We start from the raw sequence: 22,145 nt of genomic DNA, 5'->3' as shown, positions 1-22,145 counted from the left end.
TAGTGGTCTTGCCCACCTGGGTTTGACGTTTTGAGAGAGAATCTTTAATAAACTTACTACTGCTTCTCAGCATAAATATTTTGCACTGTTTTTTCGCATTACTAGGCAATCCATAGAGCATGAACATTTTCTTATGACCTTCTCTTTCAAATATTAGGTGTATCAACAATGTGACTCTATCTGTTTACATGCTCTGTTCATATACATTCACAGATGAGACTATTTGTTGCTTAGAAATAAATTCCCAGAGATAATTTCAAACCACTCCCTTGGTCCTTTCCTATTACGACCTGAAACCACACCTTCAAAATTTCAAGATACTACCACTTCCTTTCAAAATGCAGAAGTTTTCTTAGATGTGTCCCCCAGACACAGAAATTGTTTTAAATGATCCTCTGTGCACTTGCAAAGATAGGAAATGATAATCATTATAATAATGAATAAGAAGATGAAAGAAAAAAGAAAACAAACCTTCCATTTTAAAGCAATCTAATAAAATTTATAACATTTAATACTTTCTCATCTTATTCCAACAAATTTCATTCAACATATCTTATTTTCAGTATAATATGAATACTTGAATTACTGTGTAAGTCATGAATTATTATATTAATTTCTACAAGGTTTATACCATAATTTGAAGTCTCTACATATTAAATGTGTAAGATACAAGGACTTCATATGATTTAAAACAGTTTTTGAAAGATTTTGAGTCATTTACATTTGTGATAGATGGTAATGGCCACACAAGTCTCCTTAGTCTATAGTGTCATGCCACACAAATCAGAGTTTTAGTACTGTTAACATACTGCCTTAAAAGCATAAATTGCTGGTAAACCACTTTGTTAAATAATATTTAGTGGGACAGAGAGAAATATACATACAAATAGAGGAAATCTTAGTGTAAATCTCTTGAATGTGTAAACCATAGATCAAGTCTTGAGATGTCAGTGTGTATGGGAAGACTGGAGGAAGGAAGGAATGGGTATAGGTTTTTTCCCCCACAGGTGCCGAAGTAGTATACTGCAGGAAATCACTTAAAATAACTCTCCAGTCTGTTCAAAAGAAGTATAATTTTACAGCCATAATTAGTAACCAGTGTTTTTTTTCCACTAAAAACTAAATGATCCACAAACAGAAAATTGAGCTCTTCTCTCTATAGTTGTTCCTGGCCATCTTAGATACAGAAATACTCAAACCCTTTTGATCTTATTCAGCAAATAATGCATTACCATTACCCAGAAAGCCTGTGCATATTTTCACAGAACCATTGCACTGATCTCAACTCCTTTTGAAGGCCTCCTATTCAAATAGTCCTGTGAGTAGACAATAAAGTACTGATAATTTTTCAGATATTATTGCTTTCTTCAATCAAGATGTTCAATACATTTTTAAGAAAACAAAACAGATAAAGAAAGGCAATATCTGAAAACTGGAATGAAACTGTTGCAGAAATAACATTGCACCAGATAGTTATGGAACAGTAAAATTAAGAAATTGGGAGGTTATTGCTAATTAAATTGAATGAACTTGCTGAGAGGTGCTTCTGCTTTTTTTTTTTCTCCAGAAGACAGAAACTTAAAAATATTATTGAAAAGTAACCAAGATCCTTTATGCTTCTTAGAAGTATTGGCATTCAGACTCTCAGGCATACATATTCAGAAATGAAGGACCTAGATACCGTCTATGCAAATACAGGAGCATAAACTTTGAAGAAAATAGTGCAATAAAACAAGTAATGGCCCTCATCAGATAAAACACTTCTTAAGCTATTTTTTATGAGTTTTTAAAATACTTTAAGGCTAACAAGCTTTTTTTTCTGCACCTCTCTATGTTTTTTGAATACATAAGACAATATAAAAATTCTAAAACTAAATTAATTCTACTCTATTTTGGTAAGAGGAAGCAAAAGATTTATTTACAGGAGGATATTAGAGAAGGTTTGCCCACATAACAAAGGGAAACAGATAATGGAACTACACTGAAGTACATCACACAAGTTATCACAGGAAACATCAAGTGAAAATTTTAGTTTCATATGAGAAGACCTAATTATGTTCTCCCTTCATGCTCTTCCTGGAAGATGTCACAAAAGGGGCTGTTATTATTGTTTATTTCCTGTCTGAGTTTTAGATAACTTTAAAGGCTAAAACAGTTACACCTCTAGCTAGAGGCTTTTCTCATAAATAATTTAATTCATATCAATGCTCTTACTTGTAAGCACTCCAAGTCAGAAGAACACTTTCATGTGTATTTTTATCATGCTTAAGCATAGGTTGACACATTACAGAATCACAGATTAAGCTGAGTTGGAAGGGACCCACCAGGATCACCAGTTCCTTTTCCAGTCCAGTTCCTGGCCATCCACAGAACCATCTCCAGGAGTCACACCATATGCATCAGAATATAGTCAGTCTTGGAAAACACAGCTAAAAACAAAGACCTTGTCAAGTCCAAATGAGTGTTTATGCAATCCATATTTATAAAAGGGATATTGCTGCATGTTCTCAGAAATATGAATAAAATCAAAGTAGATAGACTCTATTTCTTCAATCCATGACTATTTTGTGATACCTCAATCTGTGACTACAAAGCTGTAATACAGCTGAAGATCCTATATCAAACAGATCTCCCAACTGCATTTCTGAGGCAGCAGCATCATAAGAAGAATTTCTCTCAACATTTCTCATTGACTTTTCTCAGAGCACACAGATCATCCATCAAAGATGTGCTTGTCAGAGCCACAATGCAACAAATGCCTGGAAACTTATGCTTAAATTTAAGTATGTTGTCAATCATACCACTTTCAATATAGTTATACATGTTCTGAGACACATTAATTCAACATTTTAACAGACAAGCGACCCTTGAGAGATGATCATAAACACGCTATTCTCTTTAAATTCACTGCAGGGATTTAAATGCAGTATGACAATGTCTTGAAAATACTCCATAAACCTTTCCTCAGAGCTGGAGATTTAAATCAGATAATAACTCTAGAAAAAGAAAATTATTCTGGGGAAAATTGAGCTGTTATTCAAACTCTGGAGGAGGAATATCGTTATCCTACAGTACAGTGTTTGTGGCTACCAGTAACATGATTAGTCAAAGTTTGTTCTAGTGCTCCATGCACATTTCTTTGAATGCATCTAGTTACAGCTATAATGTGATTTCCTGGACTGCAGACCTAAAAACCTAACTAGAAAATAAGAAGTAAAATTTACAGAAAATCTTCACTTTATTTTTCTTACTCAGCCATTCTATTGATCATAAACGTGTCTTTGCTCTTGACTTACTGATAGAAAGACTCCATATTTCCAGTAAAATATATAACCAGAAAAGTACCACTGAGCAGCTCACCACCTTTCATGCTTCAAATGAATATTACATCAGATAAATCAGTTAGATAAAGATTATACTCTCTTGTGCTTATATTCAAATAAACACATTTATAACACAAATCAGTTATTTACACAGTTATCAAAATATTGCAACCTTGATTCTACTCTTTTTATAAAGTCACCCAGGTACATCAATGGGTTTATTTGATTTAGTATTCTTAATGTAACATTAATTTATGAGTGATTAGAGTCACAACCTCACTCTTTTTACACAAGACAAGGGATGATCCTCGATGATCTGCATTGCAGAATGCAAGTTTCTTACTGCAGTGCTTGAGAATCTTTGAATATGAATTGTTTGCATTAATGTGAAAGAGTTCACCAAGGTCTAATAGTGAACATAAAATGGACATTTAGACCTTAAGTCTAATGACAAAACAATGATCAAAGGAAGAAACAAATATTTATTAATGATAACATTTGAGTCTTCCATCAGCCATATCACCTATCAGTCTTACTGTTTACAGTAAAGCTGACAGAGAAAAGGAATAAACTTTTCAATTTTTTTATAATAACATCTTCTGAGATACTTATAAGTGTTTTGGTTTTATTTATTTCTAGAGAAGATTGTAATATTGCTTTTAATATTTGAGCTAAACTGTACTTTTTCCCAAAAACGTAAGGAAGATTCAAGTGGAAAGAAGCTTCAAACCTGCAAATTATTTTATTGGTTTTTTGCTCTCTTTCTGTCTCAGGTTGCAAATGCAAGATGTGGCCAGAGGTATGTATTCTGTTGCCATCTGTTAGAACCAGGTGCAGCAGTTTTTTTTAATCTCTTCCACAACCAATCCTCTCTCCAGGGAGATCTCTTCTGTTAATGGGCCGTTGAGTCTCACACTGCATGACAGATAAAACTACATCATTCCATTGTGAGAACCTCTGCCCAGAGGGAGGAGCCAAGAATTCCTACCTGTATATAATCTGATATTTGGAACACCAGTCAGCCTTTTCCACTGGATGCCTGGAAGACCAGGCCCATCTATACTCCACTGGACCTTCAGAGGAAAACTACACCCTTCTACAGGGTCACTGCTTCCAGAAAACCACACCTATCACTCCAGGAGGACTGCAGCCACCATTTAATGGGACTGCTGCCAACACCCTGACCAACAGGGTGTCAGATTGTATTCTGACTCTGTCAGTGTTGTTTTGTATTACTGCATAGTTTATTTTATTTTTACTTTTATTTTTCCTAATAAAGAATTGTTATTCTTATTCCCATAACTTTGCCTTTGCCTTTGAATTTTAGTTTCAAAATTATAACAATATACAGGGAGGGGGTTTACATTTTCCATTTCAAGAGAGGCTCCTGCCTTCCTTAGCAGACACCTGTTTTTTCAAACCAAGACACTTTCTCTCTCAGAACCCATCTGAACCCTTTCATGTTCAAGAAAGACATATCCAACTTGGCTTATTTCTTAGAAATGATAGCTTCTCCACCTGCAAGTAGCAACAGATCTGAGCTCTAGTTTGTCAGTGTGACAGCACTGAGTAGTATTATAACAATAAAATCTTGGGGAAAAATCTGTCTGTCTCTATACAGGGATTCTTTTCAATCTTCAGAAATAAACTGAAAAAAGATACTACCAAAAAGAAAATAGAAACGTGAAAGCCAAAATCAGATATGACCTTGTCTCCTTTTTGATTCTTAAAATACAGAAGAATTAAATAGATCACAGAAATAAAAAGTTTAGAGAATGGATCAGATGACACACTCAAACTCCTCAAATTCCATTCCAGTTATCAATATAGCGTATTGATATTGTACATGTGTGTTATTGCAGTATGAGTTTAAATCTTACGTTGATATTTAAAAAAATCTATTCAGCTTGTGGTCCATGACTCTTCTAAGTGTGAAATAAAAAAAAATTACCCCATAGATTGAGAACAAAATTGTAGCAATTCTAGGGCACATCCCTATATTGGGAAGGTTTGAGGCATCCCCAAACCATTGAAACATTGGGTTTCAATCCTCCTTGAAATCTAACGTCCCTTTAAAGTAACAGCAGAACTACCCAAATAAATTTAAAGAAACGAAAAAAAAAGTGATCTAAAGTTCAGATAAAATATCAAGCCATTCAACTAAAATTGATTTTCTTTAAAGTCGTGAAAGGGATAATTATTTCCTTTTCTAAAATATTATTCATTCTGTGAAAATCCCAAATGTCAGAAAAGAGATCCCAGAGATCCCAAACAACCCCCAAACAAGTCTTACCGATGATGAAGAGAATTTCCACTGCGATGTCACTGACAGTTGTGCTTCGAGTTGTAGACAGCTCATCATGGCCAATAAAGGAAACATTGTAAGGTACAGTCACAGCAACATAAAACGTTGCCAGTAAAATAAGCCAGTCCCAGCCAGCTTTAAAAGTGCTAAAATGCAGCAATATGAATTTGGATTTTTTTGCATCTGAAACTTTGTATTCTGGAAATGCTGGTTTATCTACAAAAACATTCTGAAAAAGAGAGAAAACATTAAATGAGACAAAACAATTATTTGATTACACAGAAACATTTCTTGCAAGGGAGCCCTTAGATGGTTGATGTTTTGGTAAAAAAAATCATAATAACATATGCTGGCAAGGACAAATGTTATTTTTTTTTTCTAACCTATGCCTCACATTTCCTTATACAGGTGTTCATGGAATAACTTTTGTGAATGTTGAGGCAGGAAGAAGACTAAAAAATTACAGATTACATGGAGTAAGAGGGGATTGAGTCTGGTAAACTATTTCTTCCTCTGTTGGACTAATTCTCACTGCAGAGCAATATTATTCTACTGGACAGATAAGTCAGAGCTTTGTATACACAAAGACATAGCACTGTAAATAGGAACATATGGAAGAAGTAAGTTCTTTCAGACTATCTCTAGTCTGGGCCTAGGGATTGAACAGTTCCAGTACTTGACACACCTCTCCTGGTTTTGTTTCATCTGCAGGAATTCAGTTTATGTTAACGAAAGCATAATTAGTAGGACTAACATTTTGTTTTTCTTTAAAATTGCACTCCTGATCTAAATCAAAATATTAATTTAATATAATATGTCCCCAGAACTGACTACCTTTCTCACTAGATTAATTTGTCTTGAGTCTGTGTCTTACCACTGTTTTATGCAACCAAGATTTCAGTGTTAAGCTGTAAATTCTTATTTTTCACCTTTCATAGCTTTAACAAAAAACACCTACCTTCCCGAAAAAGCAGCATGTGGGACATGACCTGTCTTGCATTATTTACTAACAAAATTCATGCTCACTGTTACTGTGCTCCTGGCTAATGCTGATCCAGTAACAAAGAGCCTCCCAAAACAATATTGTGCATTCAGCAAGCTAAGATTACTTTTGATTTTGAAGTTATTCACTATGAAATTAAAAAGACAAAACCTGCATAACTGTAGACTTAACTACATTTGCCTTGTCTGTCACAGCCTTTCTCTTTGTGTTTCCTTTGAAATACTGATGTCATTGTCTTCTCTATTCTTGGTTCTTATTCAGCTGAATTCTCACTGTTTTTAGAGTCAGCCCATTTTTTAATCACAGTAAAGAAAGCATTTCTCATATTATTTCCAACCCATAGCTCCAAAAATCCATGCACTAAAGCTAGCAAATTAGTCTCAGAATAAATGTTTTAATATGGTAAAATAAGAGCTGCTCTAGCATTTTCACAGTACAAGTAAGGCATCAAACATTATTTAAGAGTCATATTCCTAAAAAATATTATCATATTACCATACAATGAAAATGTCCCTGGAACACCTGGTCATATTATGCAGGGTTTTTTTTTTAATATTATTATTATGCTTCTTCAACATGAAACTCTTGTAACTTAAAAAAAATAATTTTTCAACATTTAATATTTAAATTCAATGGAAGTAGCTGTATGCCCTATGACAGGTAGGCCAGTTGTGTATTTTCATGCCCTTAATCTATAGCAAGATTTTTAAACTTTTAATTTGTACTGCACAAAGCAGGAGAGTTATTTTTTCTCATTAACATTTCTTTAGAAGTCATTATGTTGCTATATTTTTGGATTGTCTATAGTTTGATTTAGTGTTAGCAATATTCACAGCATGTTTTGTGAAATTACTCATTATTTATAGTTACTGGGAGAATACAGAATTAATTTGAAGACAGAAACATTACTATTTCAATTATGAAATTAAAAGCTAAATATCACAGAATAAAGTTGAAGAAATTCACATGAAAACTTGCCTAAATGAAGTGCGACCTTTTGTAGCTTAACAGCATTAAGAGTTTCAGCTAGAGGAAGACCTTGAGTCTCTTTTTTTTTTGGGGGGGGGCAAATAGTAATAATTAAGATAAAATCATTGAGATGACAAGGTAAATTGGAACCTAAAATTCTGAGAACCTGTGGAATCTAAGTTCTGACAAATTTTACAATGTGACTTTCATGGCATTAAATGTCTGTTTATAGCATGATAATTGCACTGTCTTGTTGTATGGTAACAAACACCACAGTAGGCAGAAACACGCTTCAGTGAGAAACATTCTAATCCTTGTTGCTGTAAAATTGTGGTCAAGATATAATTCAAGTACTCCCTGACCTTTTACAGCACTTTAAATTTTTTTTAAAGTTTGTGTAAAGGCTAATTTTTTTTTTTTTCTGGGTGGTGTAGGGGAAGAAAAGAATTTCACCTACATTGTTAATTTTTAATTTGTTCTTCTCTCTTCTTTGTAGATGTCCAGAGATGTGATAAAGGACAGCTCTACTCCGTCTGCGTGCCGACTCAAAATGCGATCCTGCTCTTCCTCTTCCTTTCCATTTTTCTGCAGAACAGCAGTGAGAGTGCATTAAAGATCAGGAAATAAGATTTTAACCTTTGGGACCTGAACTACTGACATTTCACATTGGTAGAAATGTAAATATTATGCACACCTTTTCTTTTGCTTAAACTTTTGCAGCAAAGAAAAAAAAACAAACCCTCTCCTGAAGGGCAAATAAAAACCACTGCAAAGTTTTAATTGTCAAATGCCTTCACACAACTCAGAAGCAAGTAATTGCAACATTTGATTTCACACTTCAGATAAATGTACTATGTACTGTTTCAGACCAGAGGGAAGGATGTCTAGAAGTAACCACTGAAAATATCCTTGAGGTAATCCTACTCTTTCCCTCACTTCACAGAAAAAGAAATCCCTTGTAATTTTTAAAAACAGAGTCTGACTTGTACTAGGCTTCCATTATGTCAGAATATGCTAATTTGTAAGCTCGCTCATTAGTAATAACCTATTCTTACATTCATGTGTTTAGATTCCTTTTCCCACCACATGGCCACTGGCAAAATCACATGGCATATTCCTTGGTGACATGAAACCCATTAAGAGTAAAGACTGAACATTATTTTGGAAAGGTTTGCGGTTTTTACCTCCATTCAGATGTCTGTAATTGTCAATCATGGGAACAAATTTTGTTCTTGCTTATAAAGCAGTAAATTCAAAGTAATTCTAGTCACTCTGATGGAATTACAGTGAATTGATGCCAGAGTAAATGAAAGCAGACTTTTTGTGATGTGTCAGGATTAAGAAAAAAAAATTATGGGACTAAAGGAAGAAGCCGTCTGTCAAGGAGGTTTAATTAAAGTCAATTGAATGCATACAAATTAAGGGGGGAAAAATTAACAAAACACAAGACTAATTAGCAGAGCCAGAATTTAGAAGCAAGCAAAATAGCTACATCTTGAAACCTGCCTAGAAAAGCAAGAAAGATTTGTATTATAGGAGACTGATTTATTTTTGGCTTAACAGCACAAAACCATACATAACAAAATGTGTAGGAGGAAAAATTTTCCAAACTTCTCTTCTTCTTTACTTCAAGAAGTTTCTGTGTAATTCATGCAAAAACACTTTCTAGTTGAGGATTTTTTTTTTTTAACTTGTCAGTAAAGAGAAGGGGGAAAAAGAAAAGTAAAAAAAAAAACCAAGAAGGGAAATCTTTGTACTGCAAAGCCAAATAGCTACTCAAAAGTTGAAGGGGGCAGAAGAAGAAGCCTCACACTTTTCTATCTCCAACACACATTGGTATCAGCTATAATGAGGAATAACAGAACAGAAAAGCATTATTTTGGAAAAGACCAAAATAAATTAATGTTGTTTTTAAAAAAAAACTAATCTCTCAATCATCAAACCACTTAAACTAAATTTTGGGTCTTTTAAATTCTGGGTAAGAACAAAATGAGGAAAAATGAATTTAAGTCAATTGAATTTGGTCTCCACTGCAGAATTGTTCAGCTACAGTAGCCTGGTTTTGTCATATGACTTGAAAATTCTCTTTAAAACTATTTACAGGCCTCTCTTTTTCCCTTTCTCAACCTAAACTGCCATGTTGTTAGAAGCCACTCAGTTCACTCTACCGCGTCCAAAGGAAGTCAATAAAACAGGCTTCAGGTCAGCTAGGAGGCAGGCTGGGAAAACCCTTTTCTTGAGCTTCTGGCCAGCAATTCTTTTGAGATGCTTTAGCTGAAGGCATCATCCTCATGCTGTGCCCTAATACCTGTCCTTGTCCTAAGCCTATAGACCTGAGGCAGTCCACGCTGGCAGATGGCAGCTAAAAGAGCCTTGGTGATGTGATCTGTTGTGAGACCCACAGCGAGCCGTGCTCAGAAGGCAAGCCTGGTGCCTTCAGGTGGTTTCCTTGAGTTCTTTCAACATCCCCAGCAATATGATGCCTTCCAGCATGGATGTGGATCTCCCTACCTCTGGTCAACTTTGGAAGTCTTCTCTTTACCTCAGCTAGATCACCCATGCCATTTAAAATATATTCTTTAAACATATCCTTTCAGTAGCTATGTGCAGAACAACATGCAGCTTTCAAGCTATGGATACACGATTGCCTGGTACATTGGTGTAATACTGCCTTCAGGTTTTTTCTTTATAACTCTTAAACCTGAGATGTGCCTTTCTGTCCTATGCTGAGCACTGAGCTGAAAGCTGTTCACAATTCTATCTCTTTCCAGAATGCCATGAGACTATGGCAGCAGTTGATGCACACATATTCAGTTGTTTATTTTTTCCCCCATATATTTACTGATACAGAGTTTCACTTTCTATCCACTCTTTAAATGAGGACAGGTTCCTTATAAGGTTTTAAAGTTTATGTTCCAGCAGCCTGACTATTTTTGGCTTTACACAGATTCCATCTCTCCTACCTAGCTTCAGAGTTTCAGTCACTAACCTGCTCAGGCTGTGGGACTTGATATGGCACTTAGAAACATACCAATTGCATATTTTCACAGTCAGTGCCTTCCATCACATGCTGATTACACTATTTGCAAAGGGCTAATGTTACCTCTGAGTCACTCAACTCCTAGAGACAGAAAAGCATGCATCAATAAGGAAAACATTACATTAATTATGAAGTAGTAATTTTCTTACTAACTAGAATTGGCAAAAAAAGTTTTTTACTGTTGTTATTAGAAATGAAAAAAATTGAGTTTATTGTAAAGATAAGATGCCATCAGAGCATATGTCAGTAGTTTATAAATAAGTGAAGGACATTTGTGAATTCTCCTGCTTTCTGGTCTCCCAATGTCTTCAGGAAAGGAATCAATCCTGAGCTTTAGCAAACTACATTGTTCAGGTATGCATCTGCAAGTGTGTGATTATTTTCTGTAACTTCCCTCTTTTCTTGTCATACTCAGTTCACAGCTCACTATTCTGGAAGAGACAGCTCATTTTGTATAAACTCCCATCTGTTTCTCTCTGGTTCTTCAAAAATTTAGGTACCTGACAGACTTGATTTTTTATTTTTTTCCATGGCTGATCATAGAAAAAAAAGATCCAAGAGTAAAATCAAGCATAAGCAGAAAGTCACTTTAATACAACTGGCTTATTTTTGTCCCGTGCTTAAAATCAAAAGGCCTTCTCGTCTCCCCAAATGTAATGAGAAATATTGTTCTAGAAAAATCCCAGATTTAGGGGTCTATTTCCTGGCACTTCTACACACCCCTTCCTGTGTAATGGTAATCCCCTCCCCAAGATAGCTCCTAAAAAGGATGTTTGCAGTTTAGTCTTGCTTCCCCATTATCAGAAAAGTGGTAAAACATTTTTAACTCTTACTGCTGTCCTTCTGATTGTTCTTCTTTCAAATGAACACAGGTATAGTACCACAACCATCAGACATGACAATTACAAAATATTTTCTAAGAAAATAAAATTACTGAACACCTCTTTGCTAAGCTTAACATTAGCCTCCTAAGAGCTTAAGACTTACAGTCTTGTTAGGGAAGGTTGCAGTAAAATAAAGCACATCCAGACACAAATGTCTTTGTAACTCTTGTCTTTTCTTGTGTTTTTATAAGAACATGAGGCTTCAATCAACTATTTAAAGTTAATAGAAAAGGGAGGCATAACTCTTTTCTTGTCCCCTTGGAAAAAAACAAAAGATCTGCTTCTTAGGTATAAATCAGAAATATAAACCCTGACAACTTCTGACAAGCTTTCATTGGTATATGCTGCCCTAGGAATGCAGAAGTGGAAAGTCAGCTTTACTGAGTAAATTGACACCAAAAGTATGTCTGCTCTCCTTCTAAGCAGTTCACCAAATCCTAGAATAATTTAGGTTAGAAAGATCCTTAGGATCATCAATTCGCAACCACTAATTGTGAACTCTACCACTAAACCATGTCCCCAAGTGCCCCTCTGATGCAGCTTTCAAATACTTTCATGTGTGGTGACTCAGCCACTCTCCTAGGCAGCCTGCTCCAAGCTTGATAACACTTTTGGTGAAGAATTATTTCCTGAAATCAGAATAGTCAGAGCATAGCATTAGATAGAGTCCAGAATTCTTTATGATTTACAATGACCTCATTCTCCAGGTAAAGTCTGACACATCTATAGAATCATAAAATCATGGAATGGTTTAGGTTGGAAGAGACCTTTAAGATCATCTAGTTCCAACCTTCCTGCCATGGGCAGGGACGCCTTCTACTAGACCTGGTTGCTCAAAGCCCTGTGAAACCTGGCCTTGAACACTTCCAGGGATGGAATATTCGCCAGTTCTCAGCTGTTCCAGTGCCTCCCCCTCTCTTAGTGAAGACTCGGTAACCCTGATTTGACCAAGAAGCACTATGCTCAGTCCATAGCAGACAACCTGTGGCATGAGAGAGACCATGACATGCATTTTTTTCCAAATACCAAAATGAACTAACCTGCTCTAGCCAGAAAGTTAGCACTTCATTTACAAAAAAAAAATGTCTCAGCCCTGGTAGTTTTTCCTCATTCTTCATAACATTCATTCGTATCCCTTCAAAAGAACTGCTTTCACTTTTCTCATTCTTGCATTAGTTAAAACCACTACCTACAATTCTCTCTGGTGTGACACATACCAAATATATTCTTGTATGGAAACATCTCCAGTTTGATGTCTGATCATGGGTCATTACCCATGATTTTGTACTGAAAATTTTCAATACAAATGTGGACACAAAATGGAAAATTAAGATCTAGTATTTCATTCACAGGACACAGGAAAATACAAGAGATTTGCCCATGTTTATCTAAAACATAAAGAATTAATAAAATCAACCTGCACCTCTCAAATTTAACCCAGAACACAATATCCTGGCAGTATGTGAATGAAATACAGGGATGATGCAATGTAGCCTGGGAGTTTAGTTATGGAAGCACATGCACAACTGATTAACTTTATTCAGAGATGGTATTTCTACCAACAACCAGTGTGACAGACTTATCCTAAAGAAGCTGCAGACCTGGATCTCTAAGCAGTATTTCTTCAGTACAGTGGCCAAGGAAAGACAAGTTCACCACTAGGGACAGGACATGACTCTTCACTGCTTTTTTCTATCTTCACAAGAATTTTAGCTCCATGCCCAAAATTATATTCCAGCCCCAACTACTTGATTGCCAGTGCTGTCCTACTTGCTTGGCAGGTGGGATTGTTAGGCTTAGGGTAAGATTGATTCAGGCACATTGACAATCCCCTTCAAAGAGTGTAAATATGACCATCTGAAGCCATGATGTTCAATAACCCTGATTGGACAAAAGTAGGAAAGATAGTATAGATATAGATCTCTTTAAACACTTTGCACAAAGAAAAACAGCTGAGTTTTTCTCAGCTGTTTTTTTGAGTCCTGAAGAAAAAAAGCAAGTTCCAGATTTACATGGACTCTATATTGTGTGTTCTCTGTGAAAATTCTAAATTTTAGGTTTATTTAGCATTGTGGTGTACCCCTTTATAAATATATTCCGTTAAATAATGAGATTGCTTCATTTTAGCTGTTTTGAGAGCGAAGCCAGGAGTATGAGGAATAAAAAGATTAATTTTTTAATTTTACTAGCATTTTACTCAAAGGATTGGGTAAGTTGGCATTGTAGATAAGAACTTTTGTTTCATTGTTTACAAAATCAAAGTTAATCATGAGATGAAACAGCAAGTAATGCTGACTCCCACTTAAGAAAATTTATCCTAGAAATAACATAATTTTGAGTGTGTAAACTAGATTTATTTTTGAACAATAACACCAACAACAGAGTAGAACAGGACAAATGGACTCCATTGCTAAAAGGTATCCAGATACAGACTTGAAGAAATCCATGATGCTGCTCTATGCACACTCTGGAAGGAACACTGTGAAAATGCATGGTAACCAGGTTAATGCTGTGATTTTTGCTGCTGTTTGGACCCTTCCCCACTCAAGACACAGTGGTATATTGTCATACCTGTGTGGTCTCTCCTGCTACTCTATTCTGAAATCAGGCAGGGAAAGAAACCTCCCCCATCACCTTTTCTGTGTACATCATCATGATCTCACAATCACACACAGATGTGTTTTTACCTGGAATATCTTACAAGCACTGAATTCTTCCCTTTTGAACCTGGGTTCAGTGAATGATTTGTTAAAGAATTTGTCCATAATTTGTTCATCTTACAACTCTATTTATAAAAGGCTTCCTGTAAGAAGTGCAATAAAATTCTTTTTGCCCTTTTAATATATGTCTTGAGAAACCCTCATCACTTGCATCATAAGGTAAGGAATAGCACAACAGAAAGAGTGATCTTTGAATAGGCCCTCATGAATAACCCATGTGCAATAAAATATGTACAATGGTGTCTACAGGAAACACAAATGTTTTAAAACTTATCCAGTATCATTGACACAAAACATGTGTCATAGGCAGTCTTCAAGAAAAGCAAACCACCAAGGAAGTTCTGAAGGAGACACCTGAGGTAAAACAACCCTAAATGAACACAAAAAAATCTCTAAAACCAGATTATATGGAAAGTTGGTTTAATTTTTTTTCTAGACTTTTAAAAAAATCTAGAAAAAATTTCAGTTATTATTCAGGAGACAGCACACCAGCAGTTGCCAAAAAATAGAAAACTGATAAAAGTCTTCTTTGCTGTTAATGACAGAATAAAAGCACTACCATGGGCAAGAGGCTGCAGGAGTTCTGTTGGTTGTATGACACATTCTCACTGACAACAACAATCAACGATTCACAAAACTCTTTTCTGTATGGTGCATCCAGGCTAGCCTCTAGCTGCTTTCAAAATTCTGTTAACTGATTAATTGATTCAATAAAAAGATGTACTTAGCACACATACCAGCTATACACTGTAAACATGATTGCAGAACATTTTTTAAAGGGGAAAATTTTACACAATCAACAGTATAATTATCATAATTTTAGGATTATGCCTTCAGAGAAAATTAACTTTGAACAGAAATAGAAAAGAAGCCATATTATACATTACTATTAATGTTTTTTATGAATTAGAAAGACTTTTAAACAACTTATGAGATAAAAATCCTTAACCACATTTTGGTCTGCTGATTCTTCCCCTATGAAGAAAAAAATGGTGTGATATAAGAGACACAGAAAGCCAAAAGAAAGGTTCTTTCTGCTCTTCCATTTTGCTGGTCGATGGGAGTACACCCCTAAATAAATAAACAAGTTTTCCTTTTTAGATGTCTGTATTTGGGTCTATCTCATAAAACTCATAAAAAAGAATTGAGAAAAGAATTTCCAAAAGGCATACCTTTCTTCAACTGCTTCTAATAGGCTAAGTTTCACCAGAACACTGAAAGTTAATTACTTTAAACTATTTTTTCATTTATTAATAATACTGCCAAAAGTTACAGAACTTTTATAATGAAGTAAAATATTCAAACTCAAAAATAGCTATTCCATAATTGTGTAAAAATAGCTTGTTTGACAGCTTTCTACTATTATTACTCTAGAATTGTCTCACAAATTGGAAAATCATCATTTTTATTATGTCATCAAACTTGAGACATGTCTATTGATTCAAGTGAAGTGAGTGGTCATGTTTTTTTTACAGAACAAAATGGAGCATTGAATTTACTGCTGGGTCATCACTCACTTACAGCTGTTTTTAAAGTGACTGTTTTTTCCAGGAATAGTTTGCATTTCCCCCAGCCAATTCCCACAAAGCTCGTGAGAGAGTGATATGCTCATATATCATTATGAACAAAAGTGTAACTGTAATAATAAAGAGAATATTTGAAATATTTTTCAAGAAACCCCTAGAACTGAAATAATATATATAGATATAATACTGAAATAATATATATAGAAATATCATATATAGAATAATAATATATAGAAATAATGCCAACTATTTAAATCACCAAGAAACTTTTTCTTCTCTTCAGCAAGTGTTAATATCTCTTCCTCTACAAGTGTGTAGTATTTAACGACATAATATCATGGAACCTGAGAGTTTTCTCTTTTCCTTTAATTCCATAAAATTTAATATTGCATTTTATCTATTTATATTTTTTCCTCCTTTTTTTATATTCAGAAAAAAAATCATAATTTTAAAGTCATTATTTGCAAAAATAATTTAAAAATAATTTACACAGATTATGATATTAAAGTATACCTTGCTTACTCAAGTGAAAATACTAATTTATGTACCTGAAAAATTGCTATCTTGTAATGAAAGCGTCTTTGAGAATTAAGATCTTGTGTTCTTGATCAATTTATGTAAAATATCGAACCAGATAAGTCCCCCATAAAAATCTTTAGTGATCAATGGAACTTGCCCTGAGTTAAAACAGCAAGAGGAAGGGGAATAGATTTTTTTGAAAAATAGTTTTTAAACTTTAGAAATATATACGTTCAAAATCTTATGATGTCTGTGTATATATTCCACGTGGTCATTTTAAGACCCAGACAGTATCTCTGATTATCCCTCAAGGAATGATATGCTCAGATTCTGAGAGTGACTGGCCCGAAGCCCAACCTGTTTTACAATTGTAAGTGCAGAATTTAGGATGGATAGTTGTAAATCCATCTGTTCTACAGCTATGCAAAACTCACTTGCAATAGATCTGACCTGCTGTGTCTTTACAGGACCCCAGAATTGTTCTGAGGAGCCACAGAATTAACTACATGCCCTAAAACTGTAATTACAGTTAATTTTGCAAATGGCCCAAGGCCTTCCAAATGTGTTTCTGAACACAAAGTTCACATGAAAGAAATATGCATTCTAGTCCTCATGGTTCCTTAATAAAATGTAAGATACCAGGCTGTGCCTAGGCCAGTAAAAATCTTTAAAGATATTTGTCCCTTTTCAGTTGTTTTTTTTTTTTTCCCACAGAAATAAGAAAGGTTGTAAATTATATAGGAAGGTTGTAAACTGTCTGACTAGTCAAAAAAATCACCTACCACACACACACAGCTCTGAAAAGTGCTTCAGCAACATATGTACTGAAGATATTCCCTGTTTCTTCTATGCTTTCTCTTGTTTGCCTTACATGGCTGTTTTCAAACTTTAAAAGGAATGTCTGAAGATACTTTTCAAAAATCTGCCAGCAAAATGAAATATAAAACAAAACAGAAACTCAAATAAACAATGTCTCCCTTCTCCCCCACCTTGATAACCTTGTTTTCGAAGGAAAATCTGTAAGCAATGGCATAAATTTATCTAGGGACTGGTGAGTATGCACTTTTTGGTTGCAAATACATATATTCTCTCAACCTTCCAGACTATCCCAGAACAGTCTGCTGCTCTGCATTTGCTCAAGAATCAGACTTTGCTTGTCTTTTTTCTCATTTTCATTCTACATATATCACAAAGGACACTTTTCCTTCAGCTCCAGATCATGCCCTGTGCCTCTCTGAGAGCTGCTGGAATGGAACTGCCACTTGCATTTAACACTCGATGCAAAGCTAAAGCAAGAGCTACAAAGATTGATAGGTCTCTAAAGATTCAAGGCTCAAATAAAACTTATTTGCTTGGATAAGAAGGTGAAAAGGTGAGAGGGAGAGCATCTACATGCTCACAAATGCAAAAAGGAACAGGGAGAGAAAGGCAGCTCTAGTTTTGTCCTTTAATTATTTAAACTATAGTCCACAGACCTGCAGGAAAGGAGTTTCTCTTTAATGATGGCAGAAGAGTTTCAGACCCTTCTTACTTTAATGGTGAGCCAGGAGCAAAGTCATCCTAGGGGGGATGTAACTGAGTCATTGCAGAATAAAGGATTCTTCAATATGTTCTTCCTTTGGGCAGTGGGAATATTGGGGTAAAACTCTGCTTCTATCCCATCTCCTCCACTGATAGAACTGCATGGTGCCTGTGTATCCTGAAAAAATTTTAGCTACTTTGGCTATTGTAAGTTCAGGTGACTGTATGGTTATTTTCCCCATCCCAATGTAGTGCCTCCCGACAGGTATAAGAAGCTTTAAAATGAAAAATTGTCTCCTGAATATTCGCTGCAGTAGCTTGAGCAATCATGAAATAGCTGAGACATAATTAAGCAGAATAAATCAAAGTGCACATTGCAGAATTTCTTATAAGAGACCAGTGCTGCTCCAAATAGACATTTTCAACATAAAAAAATCTGGAATGTAAAATGTTTGGCACATGGTATTTCACTTCTGGCACACTGAAAAGAACAACTCCTCCCTCCAACAAATGATGCATAATCAAAATAAATCTGTCTCCTCAGAAATTCATATGGACCTAAGGATTACTGAGAAGCCAGAAAAAGTCAGACAGTTGAACCATAACATGCATCTTAGCTTAATCTGTTGTGACAGAAGGTGTAGTCCAGCTTTTAATTCACATTATTTAGAAAGTAAAGACATCTTTACCAACAGGCAGATCAACCTAAAACATGAAATTCTGTTTCAGAAAAGCTTTTTTTTTTGCTTTGTAAGGAGTCAAACACTGGAACAGACTGCCCAGATAAGTTGTGGAGTTTCCATCCTTCATGCTATTGAGCACATATCTGCGTGTGTTCCTGAGCAATTCATTCAATCTGACCCTGCTTTGAGAAGGGGGCATTGGAATCTCCAGAGATTCCCACCTCAAAAATTTTGTGATTCTGTAGTTACTATATGCTGCACATACTTTTATAATAATTCTGGAATAAAGTTGAGAAAATCTGTCCTAAAATAATTGCTTTCAAACAAAAAGTTCAAAATTTTCACAATAAAAAAACCAAACCAAAACAAAAGTAAATAAATTACTAATAGCTTTGTGAAATAAGTCAAATTAATCAGAGGAATTTTAGCAGTGACTATAGCAGTAGAAACCTACATCTATGTAATCTAAATTATTCCACATTAGCACACAGATTAAAGGTCTAAAATAGTCCAAGAATAATTTAATTTCTTATTTTTCTACCTGTATTTCTGTAGTCCCACTCAATTTCTTCATATGTCCTAGTGTCATGTGCAGAAATGAAGAAGCACTGACCCAGCCATGCCACACTAGAGTCCAGATTTTGAGAATAGAATTTTCAATTTAATAATTTTTCCTCCAAACGGACAATGGAACTTTGAACCAGTTTACCAAAAAGTAGCTCACTGTAAGTTAGGATGCTAAAATAACACTGCATAAATCCACTTAAGAAACAGTTTATTAAAAAAAAAAAAAAAACAAACAAGCAAACAAACCTTTTCCTGTATATTGAAAAGACCATCAATTTGCTTAGAGTGCACAGTTTTAGGAAGAAAAGGTGGCGAGCTGCTTTTCAACAGCAGAATGATTACAGATATTATTAAGCAGCTGGAAAGCAGAGCATATTTCTACAGTAAACTTACAGGCAGGGCAAACATGTATTGCTGAAGGCAAATTAGCAATACTGAAAAACTGAAGCTCTATAAGGATATTGTCAAATTGACTTAAAAACCAAACCCAAACCAAACCAAAGAAGTGTGAAAGTTGCTGACTGTCACAGAACTTCTTAAAGACTGTTAAACTTCTCAGGCATGTGTTTTTCCATTTTTCTTAAGTGAAAGTCTTAGAATGAAGGCTGCTTCTCTCATTGGCTGATAGGGCTCTTTTCACTGGAAACTTTTATAGAGAGAAGAAAAGCAGGAAAGAACCCTGTTAAATTTGTATTTAGAATGACACATTCAAAAGAAAAGGTCACAGACGACATCTGACATTTGGGCTGGGTAAAGGAAAATAAGGTAAAAAAGTGGACTTTTGCAAGGCACATTGGCACAAAGGACCAACTGAAGCTGTGTGAACAGATGAAATAAAATTGATAAGAAAATGTCTGCAGAAAATCAGACAGCATTGGCTCCTGAGATTTGCAAAAGTAAATACACAATGCACAAGAAGAAAGAGGCCATAAAATCAGAAGATAAAGTTCAGGAAGATGTCATTGTAAAAGTACAAGGAGAACAAGATTTTTCAGAAGAAACAGGTGATATCAAACGTAGGAAAGACCTGAGGAAGTAGGAGTCTGGAGAAGGCTTTTGCAAGTGACAGTGTGCTACCATAAAGTGCTGGTGGGATCTCAAAGGCGCAGACTTAGGAGAAAAGGAGCACGAAAGAATTTTGTTAGATAAGTTTTCTAAGGAGTTTAAAAATTAAAGTGAGATGGAATATAACTATTAATGATGCATACAAATTATAAAACTCAGTTCTGGTCAGAAAACAGAAGAAAAAGACAGAAACAAAAACATTGATAAAGGGGCCTTGCATGGGCAGAATAGTTTCACACTGAGAATGTTTGTATCTAGGGTCTCCTTGCATACACAGTCTAACCTCAAGAGACATGCTAAAAAGGCAGTAGAAAACTGTTCATAAAGGAAATTACCTTGCAGCAATAGCTCAGTTTCAACTACAAGTTTAAAAATTATTTGATTTTTGAAAGGACAAATTCAGTAATCCTTGAAAAAGTAAATCAATCTCTGAGCATTAAAAAGGTTTTGCTATAGATCTAAACAAAACAGCAATTCCAGCTTTTGTTAATACAAGGTGCATTGTACATTCCTGAAATTTCAGGTACTGAATGAGTTGCACAGATTGTACTGGGAATTCTTTTCTGAAAATAATGAGATGATATTCACCACTGGAGGATTAGTAAATCACTCTGCAGAAGAAGAATTTTAATGTTATTCAAAAAGACCTGGTATACCTCTACATTTGTTTTTATATAGTCAGGTGGATATACACAAAACTAAAATCCTGAATTTAAAAAGAAAATTTGAATAAATAGTTAAATCCTGTTTGTTATCTCACTCTACTTAATAAAACGCTATAATTGTCAAAGCCCCACACTAAGTGGTACTTTCTGCTTCCATGAGGTTAATAACACAAAATGATTGTCATGGTTTAAAATTAGTATGAGGGGACGGAACAACCAAGTTTCAGGATGATGCTCCAAAGAATACATCATGGAAGAAAGCCAAGTGTCGATATTCATTCTTGTGGCAATTGAATGGGCATTTGCTGCTGTGGTGTAGCCCTGCATAAGTGCATTCCTGTGTCAGCACACAGCAGAGTTGTATTAATTTGTAAATGTGCTACAGGAAACAGAAGTTAAAATCTGCTTAGATTTATAATTTGACATGAAACCACGTCAAAGGACCATCTTAATTCCATCCTAAAATAAGCACACAGCTACCAAATGTTTATCAGATAAACAATAGCTGTCATTTTGCAAGTAATCAGCAACATACCTATTTCGAGTCATCACTGGCATACTTAATGTGATTTCTCACTGAGTCTACCCTGAAAATTTGCATCACTTGTAAGTAAATCATTAGCCTTTAGAGCACAGATGTTCTGACAATCTCTCTCCTACATGGTTCCATGTATCAGGTTTAAATAAATTACTTTCCTAAAACTTTCATAAGAGTAAGGTTTTCTGAGGCTTAAGGAGAAACAAGATAAAATATTTTTCATACTTTTATTTTTTTGCTTCAAGAGGTAGAAATTGGTTCAAATTGAATGTAAAGAAAAGCAGTAAAATATACTTGTGTACTACTTCAAAACCATTTTTCAGTCTTCCAGCTTTGAAATTTTCAATATATTCAGTGTAAAAAGTGAAGGATACAAAATTCCTCCCCCCCCCAAAACCTTATAATATTCAGAGCTTAAAAATTAAGTCAAAGTTGAAATTATTTGTCCAAATGTACACAAGAGCCAGACAGCATAAGCATCTATGTTAATTGATAAGTATTAATCAGCACAAGAGAGAACAATATTTTACGGTTTAAAGTACTAAAATTTCATAAAAGAATACTGAATCACACACCTCTGTAACTGAAATACAACTTTTTTGTTGAAAAATGAACATTTAAAACCTGAAAAAGTTGAATATTAATTGTTCCCCTACTACTCCCACGAGGAGTAAATGTGTTCTGAGGCCCATAACTATGTAGTTTTTGAGATATGAATGCATCAATGGCTATCATGGGATGAAAAATTTAAATAGAACCCAGAGTTGTACCAGGTTGGAAAATACAACACCAATGGCATTTTAAAGAATGTGTAGAC

At 34.9% G+C, this 22,145-nt stretch overlaps 1 protein-coding gene across 1 annotated transcript in view; it reads right to left on the bottom strand.

The window, feature by feature from the left end:
- The window catches only part of KCNH8 (potassium voltage-gated channel subfamily H member 8), a 178,302-nt gene that overhangs the window by 83,839 nt on the left and 72,318 nt on the right, over window positions 1-22,145 (bottom strand). The window contains exons 4-5 of the mRNA XM_064414163.1: window positions 8,058-8,185; window positions 5,617-5,857 (exon numbers count right to left, since the gene is read on the bottom strand). Coding sequence (XP_064270233.1) covers window positions 5,617-5,857; window positions 8,058-8,185 — 369 coding nt within the window. The remainder of the gene's footprint in view (window positions 1-5,616; window positions 5,858-8,057; window positions 8,186-22,145) is intronic.

This window comes from Passer domesticus, chromosome 1 (assembly GCF_036417665.1).
Source record: "Passer domesticus isolate bPasDom1 chromosome 1, bPasDom1.hap1, whole genome shotgun sequence".
Taxonomy (NCBI): domain Eukaryota; kingdom Metazoa; phylum Chordata; class Aves; order Passeriformes; family Passeridae; genus Passer; species Passer domesticus.
The sequence above is the reverse complement of the archived record's forward strand: the minus strand, read 5'-3'. Positions and strand labels throughout refer to the sequence as shown.